The 25,000-nt window shown below is 40.8% G+C and overlaps 1 protein-coding gene across 1 annotated transcript in view; it reads right to left on the bottom strand.

The window, feature by feature from the left end:
• The window catches only part of LOC133578234 (NGFI-A-binding protein 1-like), a 40,308-nt gene that overhangs the window by 4,524 nt on the left and 10,784 nt on the right, over positions 1-25,000 (bottom strand). The window contains exons 2-7 of the mRNA XM_061932489.2: positions 22,824-23,623; positions 22,615-22,748; positions 22,501-22,546; positions 20,283-20,402; positions 16,274-16,442; positions 11,673-11,813 (exon numbers count right to left, since the gene is read on the bottom strand). Coding sequence (XP_061788473.1) covers positions 11,673-11,813; positions 16,274-16,442; positions 20,283-20,402; positions 22,501-22,546; positions 22,615-22,748; positions 22,824-23,621 — 1,408 coding nt within the window. The 5' untranslated portion in view covers positions 23,622-23,623. The remainder of the gene's footprint in view (positions 1-11,672; positions 11,814-16,273; positions 16,443-20,282; positions 20,403-22,500; positions 22,547-22,614; positions 22,749-22,823; positions 23,624-25,000) is intronic.

Here is a 25,000-nt window from a genome sequence, read left to right as displayed (position 1 = left end):
AATACGCCGATAGGGAGAAGTTTTTATTTACATGATGAGTCGGGTGTGTCTTGACCTCCGCCGAACCCCTAGGGTTCCATCGAACCCAGGTTAAGAACCACTGGTCTAACCACTAGGCCACTGACTATAATGTGAACCGTGTGTCCAGAGCAAATAAAACGTATAAAGTAGGGCTGTCAAAAATACCAAGTGTGATAAAATCACAAGACACATCACAATATTTATTTTGAACATACACGCTCCTTTACCTTAAACGTAGATGTTACCCGATAAGCAGCGCAGGGTGTTTCAGTTTATGGTTGGTGTTACCAAGCTTAGTTGTCACGTTGTGTAAATGGTAAATAAAAACAGAATACAATGATTCGCAAATCATTTTCAACTTATATTCAATTGAATAGACTGCAAAGACAAGATATTTTTGAAGCTTTTCAGGGGGAATTCTTTCCCATTCTTGCTTGATGTACAGCTTAAGTTGTTCAACAGTCCGGGGGTCTCCGTTGTGGTATTTTAGGCTTCATAATGCGCCACACATTTTCAATGGGAGACAGGTCTGGACTACAGGCAGGCCAGTCTAGTACCCGCACTCTTTTACTACGAAGCCACACTGTTGTAACACGTGGCTTGGCATTGTTTTGCTGAAATAAGCAGGGGCGTCCATGATAACGTTGCTTGGATAGCAACATAAAACCTGTATGTACCTTTCAGCATTTATGGTGCCTTCACAGATGTGTAAGTTACCCATGTCTTGGGCACTAATACACCCCCATACCATCACAGATGCTGGCTTTTCAACTTTGCGCCTATAACAATCCGGATGGTTCTTTTCCTCTTTGGTCCGGAGTTCACAACGTCTACAGTTTCCAAAAACAATTTGAAATGTGGACTCGTCAGACCACAGAACACTTTTACACTTTGCATCAGTCCTTCTCAGATGAGCTGGGGCCCAGCGAAGCCAGCGGCGTTTCTGGGTGTTGTTGATAAATGGCTTTCGCTTTGCATAGTGGAGTTTTAACTTGCACTTACAGATGTAGCGACCAACTGTAGTTACTGACAGTGGTTTTCTAAAGTGTTCCTGAGCCCATGTGGTGATATCCTTTACACACCGATGTCACTTTTAGGTCCATAATATCATCGCTTACGTGCAGTGATTTTTCCAGATTCTCTGAACCTTTTGATGATATTACGGACCGTAGATGGTGAAATCCCTAAATTCCTTGCAATAGCTGGTTGAGAAATGTTGTTTTTAAACAATTTGCTCAGGCATTTGTTGACAAAGTGGTGACCCTTCACCCCCATCCTTGTTTGTGAACGACAGAGAATTTCAAGGAAGCTGCTTTTGGACTGGACTCTCACTATTATGTTAGATCCACTATGGACTGGACTCTCACTATTATGTTAGATCTACTATGGACTGGACTCTCACACTATTATGTTAGATCCACTATGGACTGGACTCTCACTATTACGTTAGATCCACTATGGACTGGACTCTCACACTATTATGTTAGATCCACTATGGACTGGACTCTCACTATTATGTTAGATCCACTATTGACTGGACTCTCACACTATTATGTTAGATCCACTATGGACTGGACTCTCACTATTATGTTAGGTCCACTATGGACTGGACTCTCACTATTATGTTAGGTCCACTATGGACTGGACTCTCACTATTATGCTAGATCCACTATGGACTGGACTCTCACTATTATGTTAGATCCACTGTGGACTGGACTCTCACTATTATGTTAGATCCACTATGGACTGGACTCTCACACTATTATGTTAGATCCACTATGGACTGGACTCTCATACTATTATGTTAGATCCACTATGGACTGGACTCTCACTATTATGCTAGATCCACTATGGACTGGACTCTCACTATTATGTTAGATCCACTATGGACTGGACTCTCATACTATTATGTTAGATCCACTATGGACTGGACTCTCACTATTATGCTAGATCCACTATGGACTGGACTCTCACTATTATGTTAGATCCACTATGGACTGGACTCTCACTATTATGTTAGATCCACTATGGACTGGACTCTCACACTATTATGTTAGATCCACTATGGACTGGACTCTCACTATTATGTTAGATCCACTATGGACTGGACTCTCACTATTATGTTAGATCCACTATGGACTGGACTCTCACTATTATGTTAGATCCACTATGGACTGGACTCTCACACTATTATGTTAGATCCACTGTGGACTGGACTCTCACACTATTATGTTAGATCCACTGTGGACTGGACTCCTGACTATTATGTTAGATCCACTATGGACTGGACTCTCACTATTATGTTAGATCCACTATGGACTGGACTCTCACACTATTATGTTAGGTGTTTCTGGGTGTTGTTGATAATTGGCTTTCGCTTTGCATAGTAGAGTTTTAACTTGCACTTACAGATGTAGCGACCAACTGTAGTTACTGACAGTGGTTTTCTGAAGTGTTCCTGAGCCCATGTGGTGATATCCTTTACACACCGATGTCACTTTTTGATGCAGTACCGCCTGAGGGATCCAAGGTCCATAATATCATCGCTTACGTGCAGTGATTTTTCCAGATTCTCTGAACCTTTTGATGATATTACGGACCGTAGATGGTGAAAGCCCTAAATTCCTTGCAATAGCTGGTCGAGAAATGTTGTTTTCAAACAATTTGCTCAGGCATTTGTTGACAAAGTGGTGACCCTTCACCCCCATCCTTGTTTGTGAACGACAGAGCATTTCAAGGAAGCTGCTTTTGGACTGGACTCTCATTATTATGTTAGATCCACTGTGGACTGGACTCTCACACTATTATGTTAGATCCACTATGGACTGGACTCTCACACTATTATGTTAGATCCACTATGGACTGGACTCTCACTATTATGCTAGATCCACTATGGACTGGACTCTCACTATTATGTTAGATCCACTATGGACTGTACTCTCACTATTATGTTAGATCCACTATTGACTGGACTCTCACACTATTATGTTAGATCCACTATGGACTGGACTCTCACTATTATGTTAGGTCCACTATGGACTGGACTCTCACTATTATGTTAGGTCCACTATGGACTGGACTCTCACTATTATGCTAGATTCACTATGGACTGGACTCTCACTATTATGTTAGATCCACTGTGGACTGGACTCTCACACTATTATGTTAGATCCACTATGGACTGGACTCTCATACTATTATGTTAGATCCACTATGGACTGGACTCTCACTATTATGCTAGATCCACTATGGACTGGACTCTCACTATTATGTTAGATCCACTATGGACTGGACTCTCACTATTATGTTAGATCCACTATGGATAGGACTCTCACACTATTATGTTAGATCCACTGTGGACTGGACTCTCACACTATTATGTTAGATCCACTATGGACTGGACTCTCACTATTATGTTAGATCCACTATGGACTGGACTCTCACTATTATGTTAGATCCACTATGGACTGGACTCTCACTATTATGTTAGATCCACTATGGACTGGACTCTCACACTATTATGTTAGATCCACTGTGGACTGGACTCCTGACTATTATGTTAGATCCACTATGGACTGGACTCTCACTATTATGTTAGACACACTATGGACTGGACTCTCACACTATTATGTTAGGTGTTTCTGGGTGTTGTTGATAATTGGCTTTCGCTTTGCATAGTAGAGTTTTAGCTTGCACTTACAGATGTAGCGACCAACTGTAGTTACTGACAGTGGTTTTCTGAAGTGTTCCTGAGCCCATGTGGTGATATCCTTTACACACCGATGTCACCTTTTGATGCAGTACCGCCTGAGGGATCCAAGGTCCATAATATCATCGCTTACGTGCAGTGGTTTTTCCAGATTCTCTGAACCCTTTGATGATATTACGGACCGTAGATGGTGAAATCCCTAAATTCCTTGCAATAGCTGGTTGAGAAATGTTGTTTTTAAACAATTTGCTCAGGCATTTGTTGACAAAGTGGTGACCCTTCACCCCCATCCTTGTTTGTGAACGACAGAGCATTTCAAGGAAGCTGCTTTTGGACTGGACTCTCACTATTATGTTAGATCCACTATGGACTGGACTCTCACTATTATGTTAGATCTACTATGGACTGGACTCTCACACTATTATGTTAGATCCACTATGGACTGGACTCTCACTATTACGTTAGATCCACTATGGACTGGACTCTCACACTATTACGTTAGATCCACTATGGACTGGACTCTCACACTATTATGTTAGATCCACTATGGACTGGACTCTCACTATTATGTTAGATCCACTATTGACTGGACTCTCACACTATTATGTTAGATCCACTATGGACTGGACTCTCACTATTATGTTAGGTCCACTATGGACTGGACTCTCACTATTATGCTAGATCCACTATGGACTGGACTCTCACTATTATGTTAGATCCACTGTGGACTGGACTCTCACTATTATGTTAGATCCACTATGGACTGGACTCTCACACTATTATGTTAGATCCACTATGGACTGGACTCTCACACTATTATGTTAGATCCACTATGGACTGGACTCTCATACTATTATGTTAGATCCACTATGGACTGGACTCTCACTATTATGCTAGATCCACTATGGACTGGACTCTCACTATTATGTTAGATCCACTATGGACTGGACTCTCACTATTATGTTAGATCCACTATGGACTGGACTCCCACTATTATGTTAGATCCACTATGGACTGGACTCTCACTATTATGTTAGATCCACTATGGACTGGACTCTCACTATTATGTTAGATCCACTATGGACTGGACTCTCACACTATTATGTTAGATCCACTATGGACTGGACTCCTGACTATTATGTTAGATCCACTATGGACTGGACTCTCACTATTATGTTAGATCGACTATGGACTGGACTCTCACACTATTATGTTAGGTGTTTCTGGGTGTTGTTGATAATTGGCTTTCGCTTTGCATAGTAGAGTTTTAGCTTGCACTTACAGATGTAGCGACCAACTGTAGTTACTGACAGTGGTTTTCTGAAGTGTTCCTGAGCCCATGTGGTGATATCCTTTACACACCGATGTCACCTTTTGATGCAGTACCGCCTGAGGGATCCAAGGTCCATAATATCATCGCTTACGTGCAGTGGTTTTTCCAGATTCTCTGAACCCTTTGATGATATTACGGACCGTAGATGGTGAAATCCCTAAATTCCTTGCAATAGCTGGTTGAGAAATGTTGTTTTTAAACAATTTGCTCAGGCATTTGTTGACAAAGTGGTGACCCTTCACCCCCATCCTTGTTTGTGAACGACAGAGCATTTCAAGGAAGCTGCTTTTGGACTGGACTCTCACTATTATGTTAGATCCACTATGGACTGGACTCTCACTATTATGTTAGATCTACTATGGACTGGACTCTCACACTATTATGTTAGATCCACTATGGACTGGACTCTCACTATTACGTTAGATCCACTATGGACTGGACTCTCACACTATTATGTTAGATCCACTATGGACTGGACTCTCACACTATTATGTTAGATCCACTATGGACTGGACTCTCACTATTATGTTAGGTCCACTATGGACTGGACTCTCACTATTATGTTAGGTCCACTATGGACTGGACTCTCACTATTATGCTAGATCCACTATGGACTGGACTCTCACTATTATGTTAGATCCACTGTGGACTGGACTCTCACTATTATGTTAGATCCACTATGGACTGGACTCTCACACTATTATGTTAGATCCACTATGGACTGGACTCTCATACTATTATGTTAGATCCACTATGGACTGGACTTTCACTATTATGCTAGATCCACTATGGACTGGACTCTCACTATTATGTTAGATCCACTATGGACTGGACTCTCACTATTATGTTAGATCCACTATGGATAGGACTCTCACACTATTATGTTAGATCCACTATGGACTGGACTCTCACTATTATGTTAGATCCACTATGGACTGGACTCTCACTATTATGTTAGATCCACTATGGACTGGACTCTCAGTATTATGTTAGATCCACTATGGACTGGACTCTCAGTATTATGTTAGATCCACTATGGACTGGACTCTCACACTATTATGTTAGATCCACTGTGGACTGGACTCCTGACTATTATGTTAGATCCACTATGGACTGGACTCTCACTATTATGTTAGATCCACTATGGACTGGACTCTCACACTATTATGTTAGGTGTTTCTGGGTTTTGTTGATAATTGGCTTTCGCTTTGCATAGTAGAGTTTTAACTTGCACTTACAGATGTAGCGACCAACTGTAGTTACTGACAGTGGTTTTCTGAAGTGTTCCTGAGCCCATGTGGTGATATCCTTTACACACCGATGTCACTTTTTGATGCAGTACCGCCTGAGGGATCCAAGGTCCATAATATCATCGCTTACGTGCAGTGATTTTTCCAGATTCTCTGAACCTTTTGATGATATTACGGACCGTAGATGGTGAAATCCCTAAATTCCTTGCAATAGCTGGTTGAGAAATGTTGTTTTTAAACAATTTGCGCAGGCATTTGTTGACAAAGTGGTGACCCTTCGCCCCCATCCTTGTTTGTGAACGACAGAGCATTTCAAGGAAGCTGCTTTTATACCCAATCATGGCACCCACCTGTTCCCAATTAGCCTGTTCACCTGTGGGATGTTCCAAATAAGTGTTTGATGAGCATTCCTCAACTTTCTCAGTCTTTTTTGCCACTTGTGCCAGCTTTTTTGAAACATGTTGCAGGCATCAAATTCCAAAGGAGATAATATATCCTAGTTCGAACATTAAATATCTTGTCTTTGCAGTCTATTCAATTGAATATAAGTTTAAAATAATTTGCAAATCATTGTATTCTGTTTTTATTTACCATTTACACAACGTGACAACTTCCCTGGTTTGGGGTTTTGTACATTGAACTGTTCCTGGATCTCATTTTGACAATAAAAACACATTAGTTTCCAAATATTGAGGTCTTTTTAAGAACCTGTGACTAATCATGATTAGTCCAAATTCCAAAATCCATCCATCCATTTTCTACCGCTTATTCCCTTTGGGGTCGCGGGGGGCGCTGGAGCCTATCTCAGCTACAATCGGGCGGAAGGCGGGGTACACCCTGGACAAGTCGCCACCTCATCGCAGCAAATTCCAAAATGTGATTTAAAAAAAATTGACAGCACTAGTTAGTACAAATGATTATCTGTACAATAACAACATTTATAAAGTAAAGTGTCCTGCACATTGATAAGATTACCGGTATATATTTAATAAATACTTTGTAAATTATTCATGTCATCTTTACTGAACACTGGAAACATAGTATTTGTTGCCTTTTGTCCACTTCCTAAAAATAGATTTTACCATGAAATATAATAAATCCTTCAGAAATATTATGTATATTTTCTACATATTTTTTTCATCCCTATTTCGACGACTATGTAATTGAAGTTTATCTATATATTTTTTGTATCCTTTTTTAATGAATCTTTGATTCAAACCGATGCACGTTTTGCACTAAAACAAGGTCATGACAAAGAAATTCATTTTTTTTTGTAACAAAATAACAAATTGAACAAAAATGTGTTCCACCAGGGATCAAACCCACCGCTACTGCAATTCAAGACCAGCAGAAGGAATGTAACGATATGTACTGCGGAGAGGCGGGGCCGGCAGTCCGACAGCGAGGCAGGGCACACCGGAGCCCGCTCCAAGATGGCGGCGAGGAGGCGTGGACGGCGAGCGAGCAACGAGGCGGGGCGCACCGGGTTCGACGCATAAAACAAGATCAGGTGCGTGGATCCAGAGCTTGGTCCGCATTGCCGGTAGTAAGTCGGACACGTTTCCAGTGAGGGTTGGACTCCGCCAAGGCTGCCCTTTGTCACCGATTCTGTTCATAACTTTTATGGACAGAATTTCTAGGCGCAGTCAAGGCGTTGAGGGGATCTGGTTTGGTGGCTGCAGGATTAGGTCTCTGCTTTTTGCAGATGATGTGGTCCTGATGGCTTCATCTGGCCAGGATCTTCAGCTCTCACTGGATCGGTTCGCAGCTGAGTGTGAAGCGACTGGGATGAGAATCAGCACCTCCAAGTCCGAGTCCATGGTTCTCGCCCGGAAAAGGGTGGAGTGCCATCTCCGGGTTGGGGAGGAGATCTTGCCCCAAGTGGAGGAGTTCAAGTACCTCGGAGTCTTGTTCACGAGTGAGGGAAGAGTGGATCGTGAGATCGACAGGCGGATCGGTGCGGCGTCTTCAGTAATGCGGACGCTGTATCGATCCGTTGTGGTGAAGAAGGAGCTGAGCCGGAAGGCAAAGCTCTCAATTTACCGGTCGATCTACGTTCCCATCCTCACCTATGGTCATGAGCTTTGGGTTATGACCGAAAGGACAAGATCACGGGTACAAGCGGCCGAAATGAGTTTCCTCCGCCGGGTGGCGGGGCTCTCCCTTAGAGATAGGGTGAGAAGCTCTGCCATCCGGGGGGAGCTCAAAGTAAAGCCGCTGCTCCTCCACATCGAGAGGAGCCAGTTGAGGTGGTTCGGGCATCTGGTCAGGATGCCACCCGAACGCCTCCCTAGGGAGGTGTTTAGGGCACGTCCCACCGGTAGGAGGCCGCGGGGAAGACCCAGGACACGTTGGGAAGACTATGTCTCCCGGCTGGCCTGGGAACGCCTCGGGATCCTCCGGGAGGAGCTGGACGAAGTGGCTGGGGAGAGGGAAGTCTGGGCTTCCCTGCTTAAGCTGCTGCCCCCGCGACCCGACCTCGGATAAGCGGAAGAAGATGGATGGATGGATGGATGGAAGGTGCGTGGATCGCGCACCTGGGCACAATTGAGTAATCCCCTCTCAGTATGTAAAAGGGCGGCAGCTGAGAACGACGGGGCAGAAGGAGTTGGAGAGCGAACAGTAGTGATGGGTTGATGAGGCCTCATGAAGCGTTTCGACACATTGCAAAACTGTATTGATACTGTGTCGATACTGTGTCACTAAATACTGACATCTGCTGGACATTAAAAATCCCTACAGGCAACCTATGGACCGACTCAACTGACACTGATTTTATGACCTAGTACAGTGGTTCTCAAATGGGGGTACGCGTAGTACCCCTGGGGGTACTTGAAGGTATGCCAAGGGGTACGTGAGATTTTTTTTAAATATTCTAAAAATAGCAACAATTCAAAAATCCTTTATAAATATATTTATTGAATAATACTTCAACAAAATATGGATGTAAGTTCATAAACTCAGTGAAGCACAAGCTCAGGTTTGTCACTAAAATGTCTGTCAAAAAGAAGTGTGAAAAGAAATGCAACAATGCAATATTCAGTGTTGACAGCTAGATTTTTTGTGGACATGTTCCATAAATATTGATGTTAAAGATTTTTTTTTTTTGTGAAGAAATGTTTAGAATTAAGTTCATGAATCCAGATGGAGCTCTAATACAATCCCCAAAGAGGGCACTTTAAGTTGATGATTACTTCTAGGTGTAGAAATCTTTATTTATAATTGAATCACTTGTTTATTTTTCAACAAGTTTTTAGTTATTTTTATATCTTTTTTTCCAAATAGTTCAAGAAAGACCACTACAAATGAGCAATATTTTGCACTGTTATACAATTTAATAAATCAGAAACTGATGACATAGTGCTGTATTTTACTTCTTTATCTTTTTTTTTTCAACCAAAAATGCTTTGCTCTGATTAGGTGGTACTTGAATTTTAAAAAAAATTCACAGGGGGTACATTGCTGAAAAAAGGTTGAGAACCACTGACCTAGTATATACAATAATATAAACCAATTTCATTTAGGATTATTTCATAACTTAATTTAAATAAAAATATATTTTTTGTCTTTTTTAGATACAGTCAATAAATAATGTGAACATGTATCATAACATGGAAATCTAAGAGAACGTGTTGTGAATGAGAATGCTTGTGGACCTGGAAATAATTTTTTTTTTTTTTTTTACACATTTTTATTTTTAAAAAAAACAGTTTTTCCAACGTATTCAATTTTAGACGCTTTCTTTTCTTAGTTATTATTTCTCCGGCTGTAGAAAAGACCCGCTCACAGAGCACAGAGGAGCCGTCAGTGCGACACAGTTCGCATATCGGTCAGCTCATGATCGGTCACGTGACTTTCTAAAAGCGGTACGCGCACCGACACAGGGTTTTGCTCTATGAGCTCGACGCATGCGCCGATGCATCGGTGTTGCCGGACCCATCACTAGCGAGCAGTGAAAGCGGCAGAGCTGAAAAGCAACCCGCAAGAGACTTTTTCTTATTGAAAAATAAAGAAGTCTACACCTGCTCGCAGAATGTCTGTGCTTGGTGGTCCTTGAAACCCACACGATGGCTTGAGACTGCCACATGTACATTTCATATCACGGTTATTGTCATCAAAATTGTCACGGTTATCATCATTATCGCGGTATTGTTGAATGTGCTGAAAAAGTACTTATAAATGGTATTATTAGGGACCGAGTCCCTTTGGGACAGAGGACCCTATTGTATTTCTAGCGTTTTATTATTATACCACCGCCTCTTTGAGATGTAATTTGAACCCCTTAACATGCTTCGAAACTCACCAAATTGCGATCTAATCAAAAAACCAAACCCCAAAACTCAAAATTGCGCTCTAGCGCCCCCTGTAACTCCCAGTAGGAATATCGTAGAGACATGAAACAAAAACCTCTATGTAGGTCTCACTTAGACCTATATTTCAAACACTGACAACCCCCAGCAAAAAATCAACAGGAAGTTTACAATTCCCCCTTCAAAACAAAAGTTGTGTAAAAACAGTCCCCTTTTTTCAAACATTATCTCCTCTGAGCGCGTTTGTCGTGTCGGCTTCAAATTAGCACAGGAGAGATATTGAACCCTTTATATTAAAAGTTGATGAAAGAGTTTTAATTACTGCTCCGGTTTGGATTGTATGAGCCCTCAAAGTCGGTCCCGTCCATCGCTGCTTGCAGCTTAATTATTCTAAGTTATTTAATTAAAAATAACTAAAATAAATAGACACACTGTTAGAAAACCCAGTATTTTTGCATGTTTTGTGTTTCTTATACTGAACTGATAATGTTTTTGGTCTCAGTATTTTATCTGTTTTAATGGGTAAGCTTGTATTGTTTGAAATATGAGTACAAGTATGATAAATACAGCTCCTTGAATCCATAAATAAAGTTTTGTACTGTACACTGTAGATCAGACTGTGTATTAAGAAAACAGTTTGTAGGTCCAATGTGCACAATTAAATATCATACTTGCTCAGACAGTGAGTTTTGAATGGGTTAGGATGTTTCTTAATGGGGAAAGAAGTTAATACCTCTTATTTTCATGTTGGATGGCACCAGTGAGTCTGTGAGTTTATCAAAGGGCATTTATCAATCTCGGTTTTTGGATAATTTAAATCTAAAACGGTAATGGTTTTACCGCAGTTGTCATAATACCGTTTATCGTCACATCCCTAACCAGCATTGATGCTGCATGCCACGGGCAAAGTGGTAACGCTGAGGGAAATTTGCCATTTTACTCTTATCAGTAAAAGAGCAGGAAGGGGCTAGGAATGTGTATTACATGCACTTCTTCATGCAAAACGGACAGTGAGCACAGCATGTGATCTGTGTCAAAGCACCACGAACCTGTTGCTGCTGTTTTGGTCTCTTCTGTGCTGCTGTTGTGGTTGTGATGACGTTTCAGCTCGTTGGCCAGCTGTTTGCCCAGCGGGAGGTCACCTTCCTGCATGGTTTGACTGACAACTCGCAGGTTCATGGGTCGCTCATCTAAAGAAAACACGCGGAAAAGACATGAGGTTCATTCCAGCAGTTTTATTTACCAGATGCTCCACACAGACACACTCTACATACCATATACAGGTAAAAGCCAGTAAATTAGAATATTTTGAAAAACTTGATTTATTTCAGTAATTGCATTCAAAAGGTGTAACTTGTACATTATATTTATTCATTGCACACAGACTGATGCATTCAAATGTTTATTTCATTTAATTTTGATGATTTGAAGTGGCAACAAATGAAAATCCAAAATTCCGTGTGTCACAAAATTAGAATATTACTTAAGGCTAATACAAAAAAGGGATTTTTAGAAATGTTGGCCAACTGAAAAGTATGAAAATGAAAAATATGAGCATGTACAATACTCAATACTTGGTTGGAGCTCCTTTTGCCTCAATTACTGCGTTAATGCGGCGTGGCATGGAGTCGATGAGTTTCTGGCACTGCTCAGGTGTTATGAGAGCCCAGGTTGCTCTGATAGTGGCCTTCAACTCTTCTGTGTTTTTGGGTCTGGCATTCTGCATCTTCCTTTTCACAATACCCCACAGATTTTCTATGGGGCTAAGGTCAGGGGAGTTGGCGGGCCAATTTAGAACAGAAATACCATGGTCCGTAAACCAGGCACGGGTAGATTTTGCGCTGTGTGCAGGCGCCAAGTCCTGTTGGAACTTGAAATCTCCATCTCCATAGAGCAGGTCAGCAGCAGGAAGCATGAAGTGCTCTAAAACTTGCTGGTAGACGGCTGCGTTGACCCTGGATCTCAGGAAACAGAGTGGACCGACACCAGCAGATGACATGGCACCCCAAACCATCACCCAACCATGCAAATTTTGCATTTCCTTTGGAAATCGAGGTCCCAGAGTCTGGAGGAAGACAGGAGAGGCACAGGATCCACGTTGCCTGAAGTCTAGTGTAAAGTTTCCACCATCAGTGATGGTTTGGGGTGCCATGTCATCTGCTGGTGTCGGTCCACTCTGTTTCCTGAGATCCAGGGTCAACGCAGCCGTCTACCAGCAAGTTTTAGAGCACTTCATGCTTCCTGCTGCTGACCTGCTCTATGGAGATGGAGATTTCAAGTTCCAACAGGACTTGGCGCCTGCACACAGCGCAAAATCTACCCGTGCCTGGTTTACGGACCATGGTATTTCTGTTCTAAATTGGCCCGCCAACTCCCCTGACCTTAGCCCCATAGAAAATCTGTGGGGTATTGTGAAAAGGAAGATGCAGAATGCCAGACCCAAAAACGCAGAAGAGTTGAAGGCCACTATCAGAGCAACCTGGGCTCTCATAACACCTGAGCAGTGCCAGAAACTCATCGACTCCATGCCACGCCGCATTAACGCAGTAATTGAGGCAAAAGGAGCTCCAACCAAGTATTGAGTATTGTACATGCTCATATTTTTCATTTTCATACTTTTCAGTTGGCCAACATTTCTAAAAATCCCTTTTTTGTATTAGCCTTAAGTAATATTCTAATTTTGTGACACACGGAATTTTGGATTTTCATTTGTTGCCACTTCAAATCATCAAAATTAAATGAAATAAACATGTGAATGCATCAGTCTATGTGCAATGAATAAATATAATGTACAAGTTACACCTTTTGAATGCAATTACTGAAATAAATCAAGTTTTTCAAAATATTCTAATTTACTGGCTTTTACCTGTATATATCCATCCATCCATTTTCTACCGCTTAAAGAAAACAACAACATTAAAACAACAAGATTTTACGGTAAAAAACAAACAAACTGGCAGCTCTGTTGCTTGACTTTTACCGCTAAAAACAGTGGTATTGTTTTTTCCATTTATTAAGTTTTTTTATATGCTGTAAAAAAACCCACTGCTTTTACTGTAAAATTCTGGTGACTGAGCTGCCAGTTTTTAAAGTAAAATTTAAATATTTGTTTTGCAGCTTATGTAAAAAAAAAATATTGTTAATGTATCTTTATATACATATATATATATATATATATATATATATATATATATATATTACCCACTGTTAAAAGCGCCCCTCTGAGGGCAACCAAAAACAAGATTTTACAGTAAAAAACAAAAAAACTGGCAGCTCTGTTGCTTGAATTTTACCGCTAAAAACAATGGTATTTTTTTCCCATTTATTAAATTTTTTTATATGCTGTAAAAAAAGAAAACACTGCTTTAACTGTAAAATTCTGTTGACTGAGCTGCCACTTTTTAAACTAAAATGTATATATTTTTTTTGCAGCTTATGTAAAAAAAAAAATATTGTTAATGTATTTTATATATATATATATATATATATATATATATATATATATATATATATATATATATATATATATATATATATATATATATATATATTGGAAGTGGGTGGGAAAAAAGGGGAAAATGTGACTACTGTTCTATTGTATATTGTAATACCTGTCAAATGTAATAAAAACATTTATTTAAAAAAATAAATAAATAAATAAATAAATAAATAAATTTAAAAAAAAAAGTTTTATATATATATATATATATATATATATATATATATATATATATATATATATATATATATATATATATATATATATATATATGGCATTGTTTTTCTATTTATTCCATTTTTTTATATGCTGGAAAAAAAACACTGCTTTAACTGTAAAATTCTGGTGACTGAGTTGCCAGTTTTTAAAGTAAAATGTATATATTTTTTTTGCAGCTTATGTAAAAAAAATATATTGTTAATGTATTTTATATATACATACATATATATATATATATATATATATATATATACATATTAGAGATGCGCGGTTTGCGGGCACAACCGCGGAGTCCGTGGATTATCCGCGGACTCCGCGGATGAAATTTAAAAAAATTTGATTTTATCCGCGGGTCGGGTCGGGTCGGGTGGTTGAAATAAAAAAAATATGATTTTAAATAGATTCAGGCGGGTGGCAGATAAACCAATTGGGAAATATATATACATAGTTAAATGTTGTTACCCACATACGAAAAACGAGCTGGCACCTGCTGCATATGCCACAACAGAAGAAAAAAAAAAAAGAGATGGACACTTTTACGGAGCGGAGAAGGGACGCCTCGCCGGGGTCCGGGACCGAGTTATGTTAGATCCACTATGGACTGGACTCTCTCACTATTATGTTGGATCCACTATGGACTGGACTCTCACTATTATGCTAGATCCACTATGGACTGGACTCTCACTATTATGTTAGATCCACTATGGACTGGACTCTCACACTATTATGTTAGATCCACTATGGACTGAACTCTCACTATTATGTTAGATCCACTATGGACTGAACTCTCACTATTATGTTAGATCCACTATGGACTGGACTCTCACACTATTATGTTAGATCCACTATGGACTGGACTCTCACTATTATGTTAGATCCACTATGGACTGGACTCTCACACTATTATGTTAGATCCACTATGGACTGGACTCTCACTATTATGTTGGATCCACTATGGACTGAACTCTCACTATTATGTTAGATCCACTATGGACTGGACTCTCACTATCATGTTAGATCCACTATGGACTGGACTCTCACACTATTATGTTAGATCCACTATGGACTGGACTCTCACTATTATGTTAGATCCACTATGGACTGGACTCTCACACTATTATGTTAGATCCACTATGGACTGGACTCTCACTATTATGTTAGATCCACTATGGACTGGACTCTCACTATCATGTTAGATCCACTATGGACTGGACTCTCACTATTATGTTAGATCCACTATGGACTGGACTCTCACTACCATGTTAGATCCACTATGGACTGGACTCTCACTATTATGTTAGATCCACTATGGACTGGACTCTCACACTATTATGTTAGGTCCACTATGGACTGGGCTCTCACTAGCATGTTAGATCCACTATGGACTGGACTCCTGACTATTATGTTAGATCCACTATGGACTGAACTCTCACTATTATGTTAGATCCACTGTGGACTGGACTCCTGACTATTATGTTGGATCCACTATGGACTGGACTCTCACTATTATGTTAGGTCCACTATGGACTGGACTCTCACTATCATGTTAGATCCACTATGGACTGGACTCTCACTATTATGCTAGATCCACTATGGACTGGACTCTCACACTGTTATGTTAGATCCCCTATGGACTGGACACTCACTATTATGCTAGATCCACTATGGACTGGACTCTCACACTATTATGTTAGATCCACTATGGACTGGACTCTCACTATTATGTCACCCACATCTGCGGTCCTCTCCAAGGTTTCTCATTGTCATTCACATTGACATCCCACCGGGTTGTGAGTTTTTCCTTGCCCTTATGTGGGATCTGAAGCGAGGATGTCGTTGTGGCTTGTGCAGCCCTTTGAGACACTTGTGATTTAGGTCTATATAAATAAACATTGATTGATTGATTGATTGAAAGAGGAAAAAGCGTGGTACCCTGGGTCTCTCTGCTGGCGTCACCCCCGGCCCCGTTGGTGTTCTGGGCGTCAGTCAGGTACTTCAAGGCGGCGGGGGGGATCCTCCAGTCCAGAGCCTGAAGCCGCTCCTGCACCGCCGCATCCTGCAGGATCTCCATCTGCCTCGCCAGCAGACGCTCCAGCTGCATCTGAACGCACAAAGACAGGTCACGTGACTCTGGACTCGCAGTCACCTGATAGTAAAAAAAAAAAAAAAAAGGGCCCCGTCAATGAAAACGCTTCTGTCGTCGTGAATTAGAGCATCAACGTGCCGTGTCCTCCGCACGGCTCTCATTGTACGCCAGCCATGTAATCGCTTCCTTCTCTGAAGAGCGTTATGGGAAATCGCATCAGCCTGACAGGCGCACAAACGCAGACTGAGGAAGTCACGCGCGTAAAAAGGCGTGTTTCCACGCGAACAAGCTCATCAATAGCCAACATCAGTGCCGTGTTGCCGTGACGACAGCCGTGACATTACCAACTGGCTGCCTGTGTCTGAGCTCCATGTTGTGTGTGTTTATTACTTATTGAGGATCCCCGTTAGCCTTTTCAAAAGTTCAAAGTAAAATGGTAACACACAGATCCAGCTACAAAACTATTAGAATAATTGTTTCTAAATTATCACAAAAACTTTGTATTACATTGTGTTCCTGACAAGAAGACAAAAGGCTCGTAAAACTCCACTGTGTAGGGGGGGGTAAGCAAGATGAAGGTGTTCCTGTGTTCTCTCATGTATGGTAATCAACAGAAGGATGTTGTTCCAACCCAAGGACTTCAAAGCGGAGAGATGACAGGATCTGCCCAATTTCCAGACGAACTCTTTTTGAAGTATTTTACGAGCTCTTTTTGAACTGACCTTTCCTGTTGAGTTGAGTTTGAGTTTATTTCGAACATGCAAGTATACAACATGATACATCACAATCTCCAGTTTCTCTTTTCAACATGTTCGAAAAGGAGTAGGAAGAAGCAGAGCTTATTTAATCCTACCCCCTTTTCTTTTACATAACAGTTGCTAAAACCTTTGTTCACTTCCTGTTCTCAATTTATTCACAATATACTCCATAAGTAATCACAATAAATAAGTAAATAAATAATAATTGGTGAAGTAAGTTACATTTCATATGTTGAGATAAGTAAGATTATTTTGTGAGTGTAAGAATGAAAGAATGGATGAGTTAAATAAATTCAGAATGTTTATCATGGTTCTTCTTCTTTGTACTTTGTAAACACTTTAAGTTTGAAGAGTTTCTGTGAATTTTTTACGACCTTTTCTGTGAACTTTTTGCGACCTTTGTCCTTTGGAAACAACGGTGGCCAGGTGGTCGGGGAGGGTCCAAAATAAAAGAAGGAGGCATGCAATCTTTTGGGAGAGCGTGCTGAGACACTGTAAGAGGTCATAGGTCGATGGCAACTCTCCTCAATATATTGAGTCCAAATTGAATTCTGTCTCTGTTTAATTCGTTGCTTCTTGTCTTGTTTAATAGATGTCATCAGTGTTTGAACCTGACAAAAACATACAAAAAAAATCCAGAAAAAAAGGGAAAGAAAAAGAAAATTCTCAAAATAATAAATTAAAATAACAGTACACTGCAAAAAATCAGTGTTCAAAAACAAAAAAAAACAATACAAAAATGAGGGGTATTTTATTTGAACTAAGCAAAATTATCTGCCAATAGAACAAGAACATTCTGCTTGTCAAGACTTTCCAAAACAAGTAAAATTAGCTAATCTCAATGAACCTAAAAATACCTTAAAATAAGTATATTCTCACTAATAACAAGTGTACTACTTTATGAGTACGTATTTTCTATTGTTATAATAAAACAGCAAAGTCCATTTGGCTGTCATCTGTTTTAATTATGAGACACAATTGTGTCAAAGTCATGATTTTTGTTTTTCATGCTTGAAATAAGAAATGATTACTTTAAAAAAGTAGTTTTATACTTGTGAGTGTTGATGACACAGCTTTGCAACAGTTGATATTCTAGTTTCAAGCATGTTTTACTCAATATAGGTCATCAAATCTCAGCAACAATATCTTACTGAGATCATTTAGGACCAAAACACTTAAAACAAGTAAAACACTCTAACATAAAATCTGCTTTGTGAGAAGAATTATCTTATCAGACAGAAAATAAGCAAACATCACCCTTATTTGAGATATTTCATCTTACTTACATTTCAGTTTTTGCAGTGTACACAGATACAGTTACGGAACATACACAAATCCAGTTACAATAAAAGAAAAGAAAAAGTGAAAGAAGGGAGAAAAAAAAGTTCTCAAAACTGATAACATGAAAGATTAAGTCTAAAAAGTTTTTTTTTTTACATGTTTCTTATGGTAAATGGGTAGCACTCTTCTACCTTCAAGGTACTCAAAGTGCTTTGACACTATTTCCACATTCACACACACGTTCACACACTGATGGCGGGAGCTGCCATGCAAGGCGCTAACCACCACCCATCAGGAGCAAGGGTGAAGTGTCTTGCTCAAGGACACGACGGACGTGACGAGGTTGATACACTGCAAAAACTGAAATCTAAGTAAGATGAAATATGTCAAATAAGGGTGATATTTGCTTATTTTCTGTCTGATAAGATCATTCTTCTCACTAAGCAGATTTTATGTTAGAGTGTTTTACTTGTTTTAAGGGTTTTGGTCCTAAATGATCTCAGTAAGATATTACAGCTTGTTGCTGAGATTTGATGACCTATATTGAGTAAAACATGCTTGAAACTAGAATATCAACTGTTGCAAAGCTGTCATCAACACTCACAAGTATAAAACTACTTTTTTAAAGTAATCATTTCTTATTTCAAGCATGAAAAAAAAAAAAATCATGACTTTGACTCAATTGTGTCTCATAATCAGGGGCGCCGAAAAGGGGGGGTAAAGGAGACGGATTCTAGGGGCCCATGATGGAGGGGGGCCCAGAGAGGCCCCTAATGATGATGAAATTATAATACAGAAAAAATAATGACACTGTGTTGGGGGCCCTGTAAAGATTCTTTTCATGGGGCCCAAAATCCCTAGCGGCGCCCCTGCTCATAATTAAAACAGATGACAGCCAAATGGACTTTGCTGTTTTATTTTCAATGAAACAATGAAAATACGTACTCATAAAGTAGTACAGTTGGCACAATACAGTAAACTGTTAATATTTAAACATTTACATGTGATATTTCTAACCATTTTGAACAGAAATGGTTCATGCACATTCAGATAAATTCCTCAAAATTACAATAAAAAAAAATGTTGGCCGGGGGCCGGGCTGTATATATGCGCACTAATTGACTGAAAGAGCACGCACTTGGCGCGATGATGTCATGTTATCCATGGAAAAATGCATTTTTAGACAATAAGATTTGCCTGAGCGGCTAGGAGACCCCGAGAGTAACAAGCGCTTGCCTTGTCGCCTTTCCATTAAGAACAATAAATTAGTTTTTAGTATAAGTTTGCTGGTTTCAAGAAATGTAATGCCGAGCGCATATCATTATGTCAAGATAATGGCACTAGCATTTACTTCATTTAAGAATATTTTTCAACATATAGCGCAAAAAGGTCTCTTTTTTTTTTCTACCAAGAAAAGTGCACTTGTTATTAGTGAGAATATACTTATTTTAAGGTATTTTGGGGTTCATTGAAGTTAGCTAATTTTACTTGTTTTAGAAAGTCTTGACAGACCACATTTTCTTGTTCTATTGGCAGATAAATTTGCTTAGTTCAAGTAAAATACCCCTAATTTTTTATATTTTTTCCTTGTTTTTGAACACTGACTTTTTGCAGTGTAACAGCAGTGATACTTCTACCCATCTTAGCGACAATTTGATTGATATATTCAGACCACAAAAGTGTATTACTAAGTGTAACGCCCAACAGTCTTACTTTATCCTCTTGTTTGATTGATTGTCCTGAAATCTAGCAGAGGATTTTTTTTGCTTGAAAATGTTTAAAAATATATGCATGTGTGACGGCCAGATGAGCGTACCTGCAGATTCCGTCCGATGCTTTCGTCTCCTTTGGACTTAGCGCAGGCCAGCTGCTCCCGCAGCATCTCCTGCCTCATGTGAATGGCCTGCAGCGCCTCCTGGATGTCAAAGAAGTTCTCCTAAAGATGCAAACGAGCGACATTGAGTGGCAACTCTTTTGGGTTGGTGTGTTTCCATCCATTGTCCGGAGTAGCTTTGAGAACTTCTTTGTGAGACTTATTTGTTTCTCGTAGTCAAGAGTGCTAGTATCCTTTTTTCATAGTACAAAACCCAGAACCAGTGAAGTTGGCACTTTGTGTAAATGGTAAATAAAAACAGAATTTTGCAAATCCTTTTCAACTTATATTCAATTGAATAGACTGCAAAGACAAGATATTTAATGTTCCAACTGAGAAACTTCATTTTTTGGGGGCAAATAATCATTAACTTGGAATTTAATGGCATTAACACATAGCACAAAAGGTTTTTTTGACCACTGTGTTACATGGCCTTTCCTTTTAACAACACTCAGTAAACGTTTGGGAACTGAAGAGACACATTTTTGAAGTGGAATTATTTCCCATTCTTGCTTGATGTACAGCTTAAGTTGTTCAACAGTCTCCGTTGTGGTATTTTAGGCTTCATAATGCACCACACATTTTCAATGGGAGACAGGTCTGGACTACAGGCAGACCAGTCTAGTACCCACACTCTGTTACTATGAAGCCATGCTGTTGTAACACGTGGCAATTGTTGCGTCGACCAGCCCTTCCTCCCAGGGAATCTAAGTTATTGGTCAATCCCAAGTTATTTCGATGACATATATGCTGAGTAAGAAGGACCATCAAGACAGAATTGGAATATTTTCTAATTTTACTAAAGCTTTAGGAGGTCAACTTAACCAATACATTCATATCGGCTACCCTAGTTGATCTGACATTCAAACGGAAAAGCCAACTTCTTGCACACAATGAAAGCCCCTTCCCCCCCTCTCTCCCTTGCAACACTGATAAGGAAGATGTGGGGGTTTGGTTTCACATTCCTGATGGTTTAAGACACTAAACAGACAATCTGAAGACAAAGAGAGACTGGTAGAATATACAAAGGAAAAGTAATAGATACTCTAAACATGACTATGTAAAAAGAAAGAAATCTTAAACATATATGCGTCCTCCACACTTGGCATTGTCTTGCTGAAATAAGCAGGGACGTCCATGATAACATTGCTTGGATGGTAACATACGTTGCTCCAGAACCAGCATTAATGGTGCCTTCACAGATGCGTAAGTTACCCTTAAACTGTTCGACAATTTGCTCAAGTATTTGTTCACAAAGTGGTGACCCTCGCCCCATCCTTGTTTGTGAATGACTGAGCATTTCATGGAAGTTACTTTTATACCCAATCATGGCACCCACCTGTTCCCAATTAGCCTGTTCACCTGTGGGACGTTCCAAATAAGTGTTTGATGAGCATTCCTCAACTTTCTCAAGTCTTTTTTGCCAATTGCACTTACAGATGTAGCAACAAACTGGAGTTACTGCCAGTGGTTTTCTGAAGTGTTCCTGAGCCCATGTGGTGATATCCTTTACACCCCGATGTCGCTTTTTGATGCAGTACCACCTGAGGGATCCAAGGTCTGCAATATCATCGCTTACGTGCAGTGATTTCTCTCCAGATTCTCTGAACCTTTTGATGATATTACGGACCGTAGATGGTGAAATCCCTAAATTCCTTGCAATAGCTGGTTGAGAAATGTTGTTCTTAAACTGTTCGACAATTTGCTCACGCATTTGTTGACAAAGTGGTGACCCTCGCCTTGTACTTGTTTGTGAATGACTGAGCATTTCATGGAAGCTGCTTTTATAGGCGCCAATCATGGCACCCACCTGTTCCCAATTAGCCTGTTCACCTGTGGGATGTTCCAAATAAGTGTTTGAGGAGCATTCCTCAACTTTCTCAGTCTTTTTTGAAACATGTTGCAGGCATCAAATTCCAAATGAGCTAATATTTGCAAAAAATAACAATGTTTTCCAGTTCGAACGTTAAATATCTTGTCTTTGCAGTCTATTCAATTGAATATAAGTTGAAAATGATTTACAAATCATTGTATTCTGTTTTTATTTACCATTTACACAACTTTTAATTTTCCTGAGGGAACTCTTCTGAAGGAATCAATAAAATACTATCTATCAGCACTGGTTTTGGGATTTGTAAATCAGAAGACCCAAAGAACTGACCTCAGTTTTAATTCTTTTGGGAGAGGGCTCATCTCCACAGCGAGACCTGAGGACAAAGAGCAAAGTTGTTCAGAAGACGTGGTTGTGATGGCAGAACATAACGATGCGTCTTACTTGCTGGTGCGGTAGGTGTACTTATAGGTGACTTCTCTAGAGATCTGCCGGGCGAGTCCAAAGAGCTCATCGCGGCGGGTCAGCAGGGCAGTGTCCCTCATGCAGAGCTGTGCTGCTGCCTCGTTCACTGTCAGCTGCACAAGAAGATAAACGTGAGCGCCAAAATTGACCGGTTGGAATGTTTCTACACCCGAGGAACGAGGCGGCACCTCATGGAGTGTCAGGTGTTTGCCGTCCCTCCTCTTTGAATCGAAGCGTCCGTAGATGGCGCTGTATTTGCGAATCTCCTCCTCCCTCCGCGGATCCTCGTCGCTCAGGTCAAATATGTGTCCGACCATCTTTGCCAGTTTCTTGTTGCTCTTGAGCTGCTCCTTGACATCAGCAATGTCCGCCTTGGCAAGTCCTGGTGCCATCCTGTCCACGCACTCTAGGACCGACTGCACGGCAGCCGCATCCAGAGCCTCCATCACATCTCTGGGTGAGGACGGCGAGCCCAGGTCAGAGGGTGAAAGACTGTGCTCGCTATCGTTGCTGTGTCCCGACCAGAACCGAGCTTCGCTATTTCCCTGGAGGGGAGACCCTACGGACACTTTGTCCCGGGTCAAGTCCAGCTTTCCTGCATCTGAGCAGGTCGCGACCGCTTTGGTCATCTTGGTGCTGGATGTATTGGCCCGGTCCTGGGGACTCAGTAATGTCGGCGAGCCTTCAGGCAGCTTGTAGACAGGGATGCTGCAGACCGGCAGTGAGGTCAGGGGCTGGTTGAAGATGGCCGGGTTGGTGACCCAGTCGCGTAGCGCTTTCTGCAAGCGGCGTACGTGCAGTGGCTTACTGGCCATACCGACCAGTGCCATGATCTCCAGGAACTCCTCCTCACCGGCCTCGCACAGCTGCTGCACATCGTCACCGCCCTGCTGGATGAAGGCTTCATAGTAGTAGAGAAGGTTGGCTCGCTGCAGGATCCGGTAGAGCTGCAGCTCACCCAGCGTCCTCGGCAAGACCGCGGCCATAACTGGGGGAAGAGAACGCTCAATTAACACAACCTGTTGTCACTTCTGTCTAAACCATAGGAGCTCAAAGTACCCTGATTTTTTTGGGCCCCCAGGGAATATTCTAAAGGGAACCCGTTTAAGTTGACACACCTCAGAGTGTTTGCGGACATAACCAAACATTTTAACTGCAAAAAGGTTAGTGGGGGTTCCTTTCCTGTTGCCCGTACCTCCCTTCTTTCTTTGTTTTTAATGACTTTGGACAGGGCTGTCAAAATGACCAGGTTATTATTCAATCAATCAATCAAAGTTTACTTATAAAGCCCTTAATCGCGAGTGTCTCAAAGGGCCGCACAAGCCACAACAACATCCTCGGCTCAGATCCCACATCAGGGCAAGGAAAAACTCAACCCAATGGGCACAAAGAGTAACCTCGGAGGGGACCGCAGATGTGGGGGCCACCCCCCCCTCCGGCGACTGGTGCAATGGATGTTGAATGGATCTAGCATAATAGTGTGAGAGTCCAGTCCATAGTGGATCTAACATAATAGTGTGAAAGTCCAGTCCATAGTGGATCTAACATAATAGTGTGAGAGTCCAGTCCATAGTGGATCTAACATAATAGTGTGAAAGTCCAGTCCATAGTGGATCTAACATAATAGTGTGAGAGTCCAGTCCATAGTGGATCTAACATAAAATTGTGAGAGTCCAGTCCATAGTTGATCTAACATAATAGTGTGAGAGTCCAGTCCATAGTAAATCTAATATAATAGTGAGAGTCCAGTCCATAGTGGATCTAACATAATAGTGAGAGTCCAGTCCATAGTGGATCTAACATAATATTGTGAGAGTCCAGTCCATAGTGGATCTAACATAATAGTGAGAGTCCAGTCCATAGTGGATCTAACATAATAGTGAGAGTCCAGTCCATAGTGGATCTAACATAATATTGTGAGAGTCCAGTCCATAGTGGATCTAACATAATAGTGAGAGTCCAGTCCATAGTAGATCTAACATAATAGTGTGAGAGTCCAGTCCATAGTGGATCTAACATAATAGTGTGAAAGTCCAGTCCATAGTGGATCTAACATAATAGTGAGAGTCCAGTCCATAGTGGATCTAACATAATAGTGTGAGTCCAGTCCATAGTGTCTCTAACATAATAGTGTGAGAATCCAGTCCATAGTGGATCTAATATAATAGTGAGAGTCCAGTCCATAGTGGATCTAACATAATAGTGTGAGAGTCCAGTCCATAGTGGATCTAACATAATATTGTGAGAGTCCAGTCCATAGTGGATCTAACATAATAGTGAGAGTCCAGTCCATAGTGGATCTAACATAATAGTGAGAGAGTCCAGTCCATAGTGTATCTAACATAATAGTGTGAGAATCCAGTCC

This window comes from Nerophis lumbriciformis, linkage group LG38 (genome assembly GCF_033978685.3).
Source record: "Nerophis lumbriciformis linkage group LG38, RoL_Nlum_v2.1, whole genome shotgun sequence".
In the NCBI taxonomy this organism is placed as follows: domain Eukaryota; kingdom Metazoa; phylum Chordata; class Actinopteri; order Syngnathiformes; family Syngnathidae; genus Nerophis; species Nerophis lumbriciformis.
Note: the sequence above shows the minus strand (reverse complement) of the source record. Positions and strands in the feature narration are given on the sequence as shown.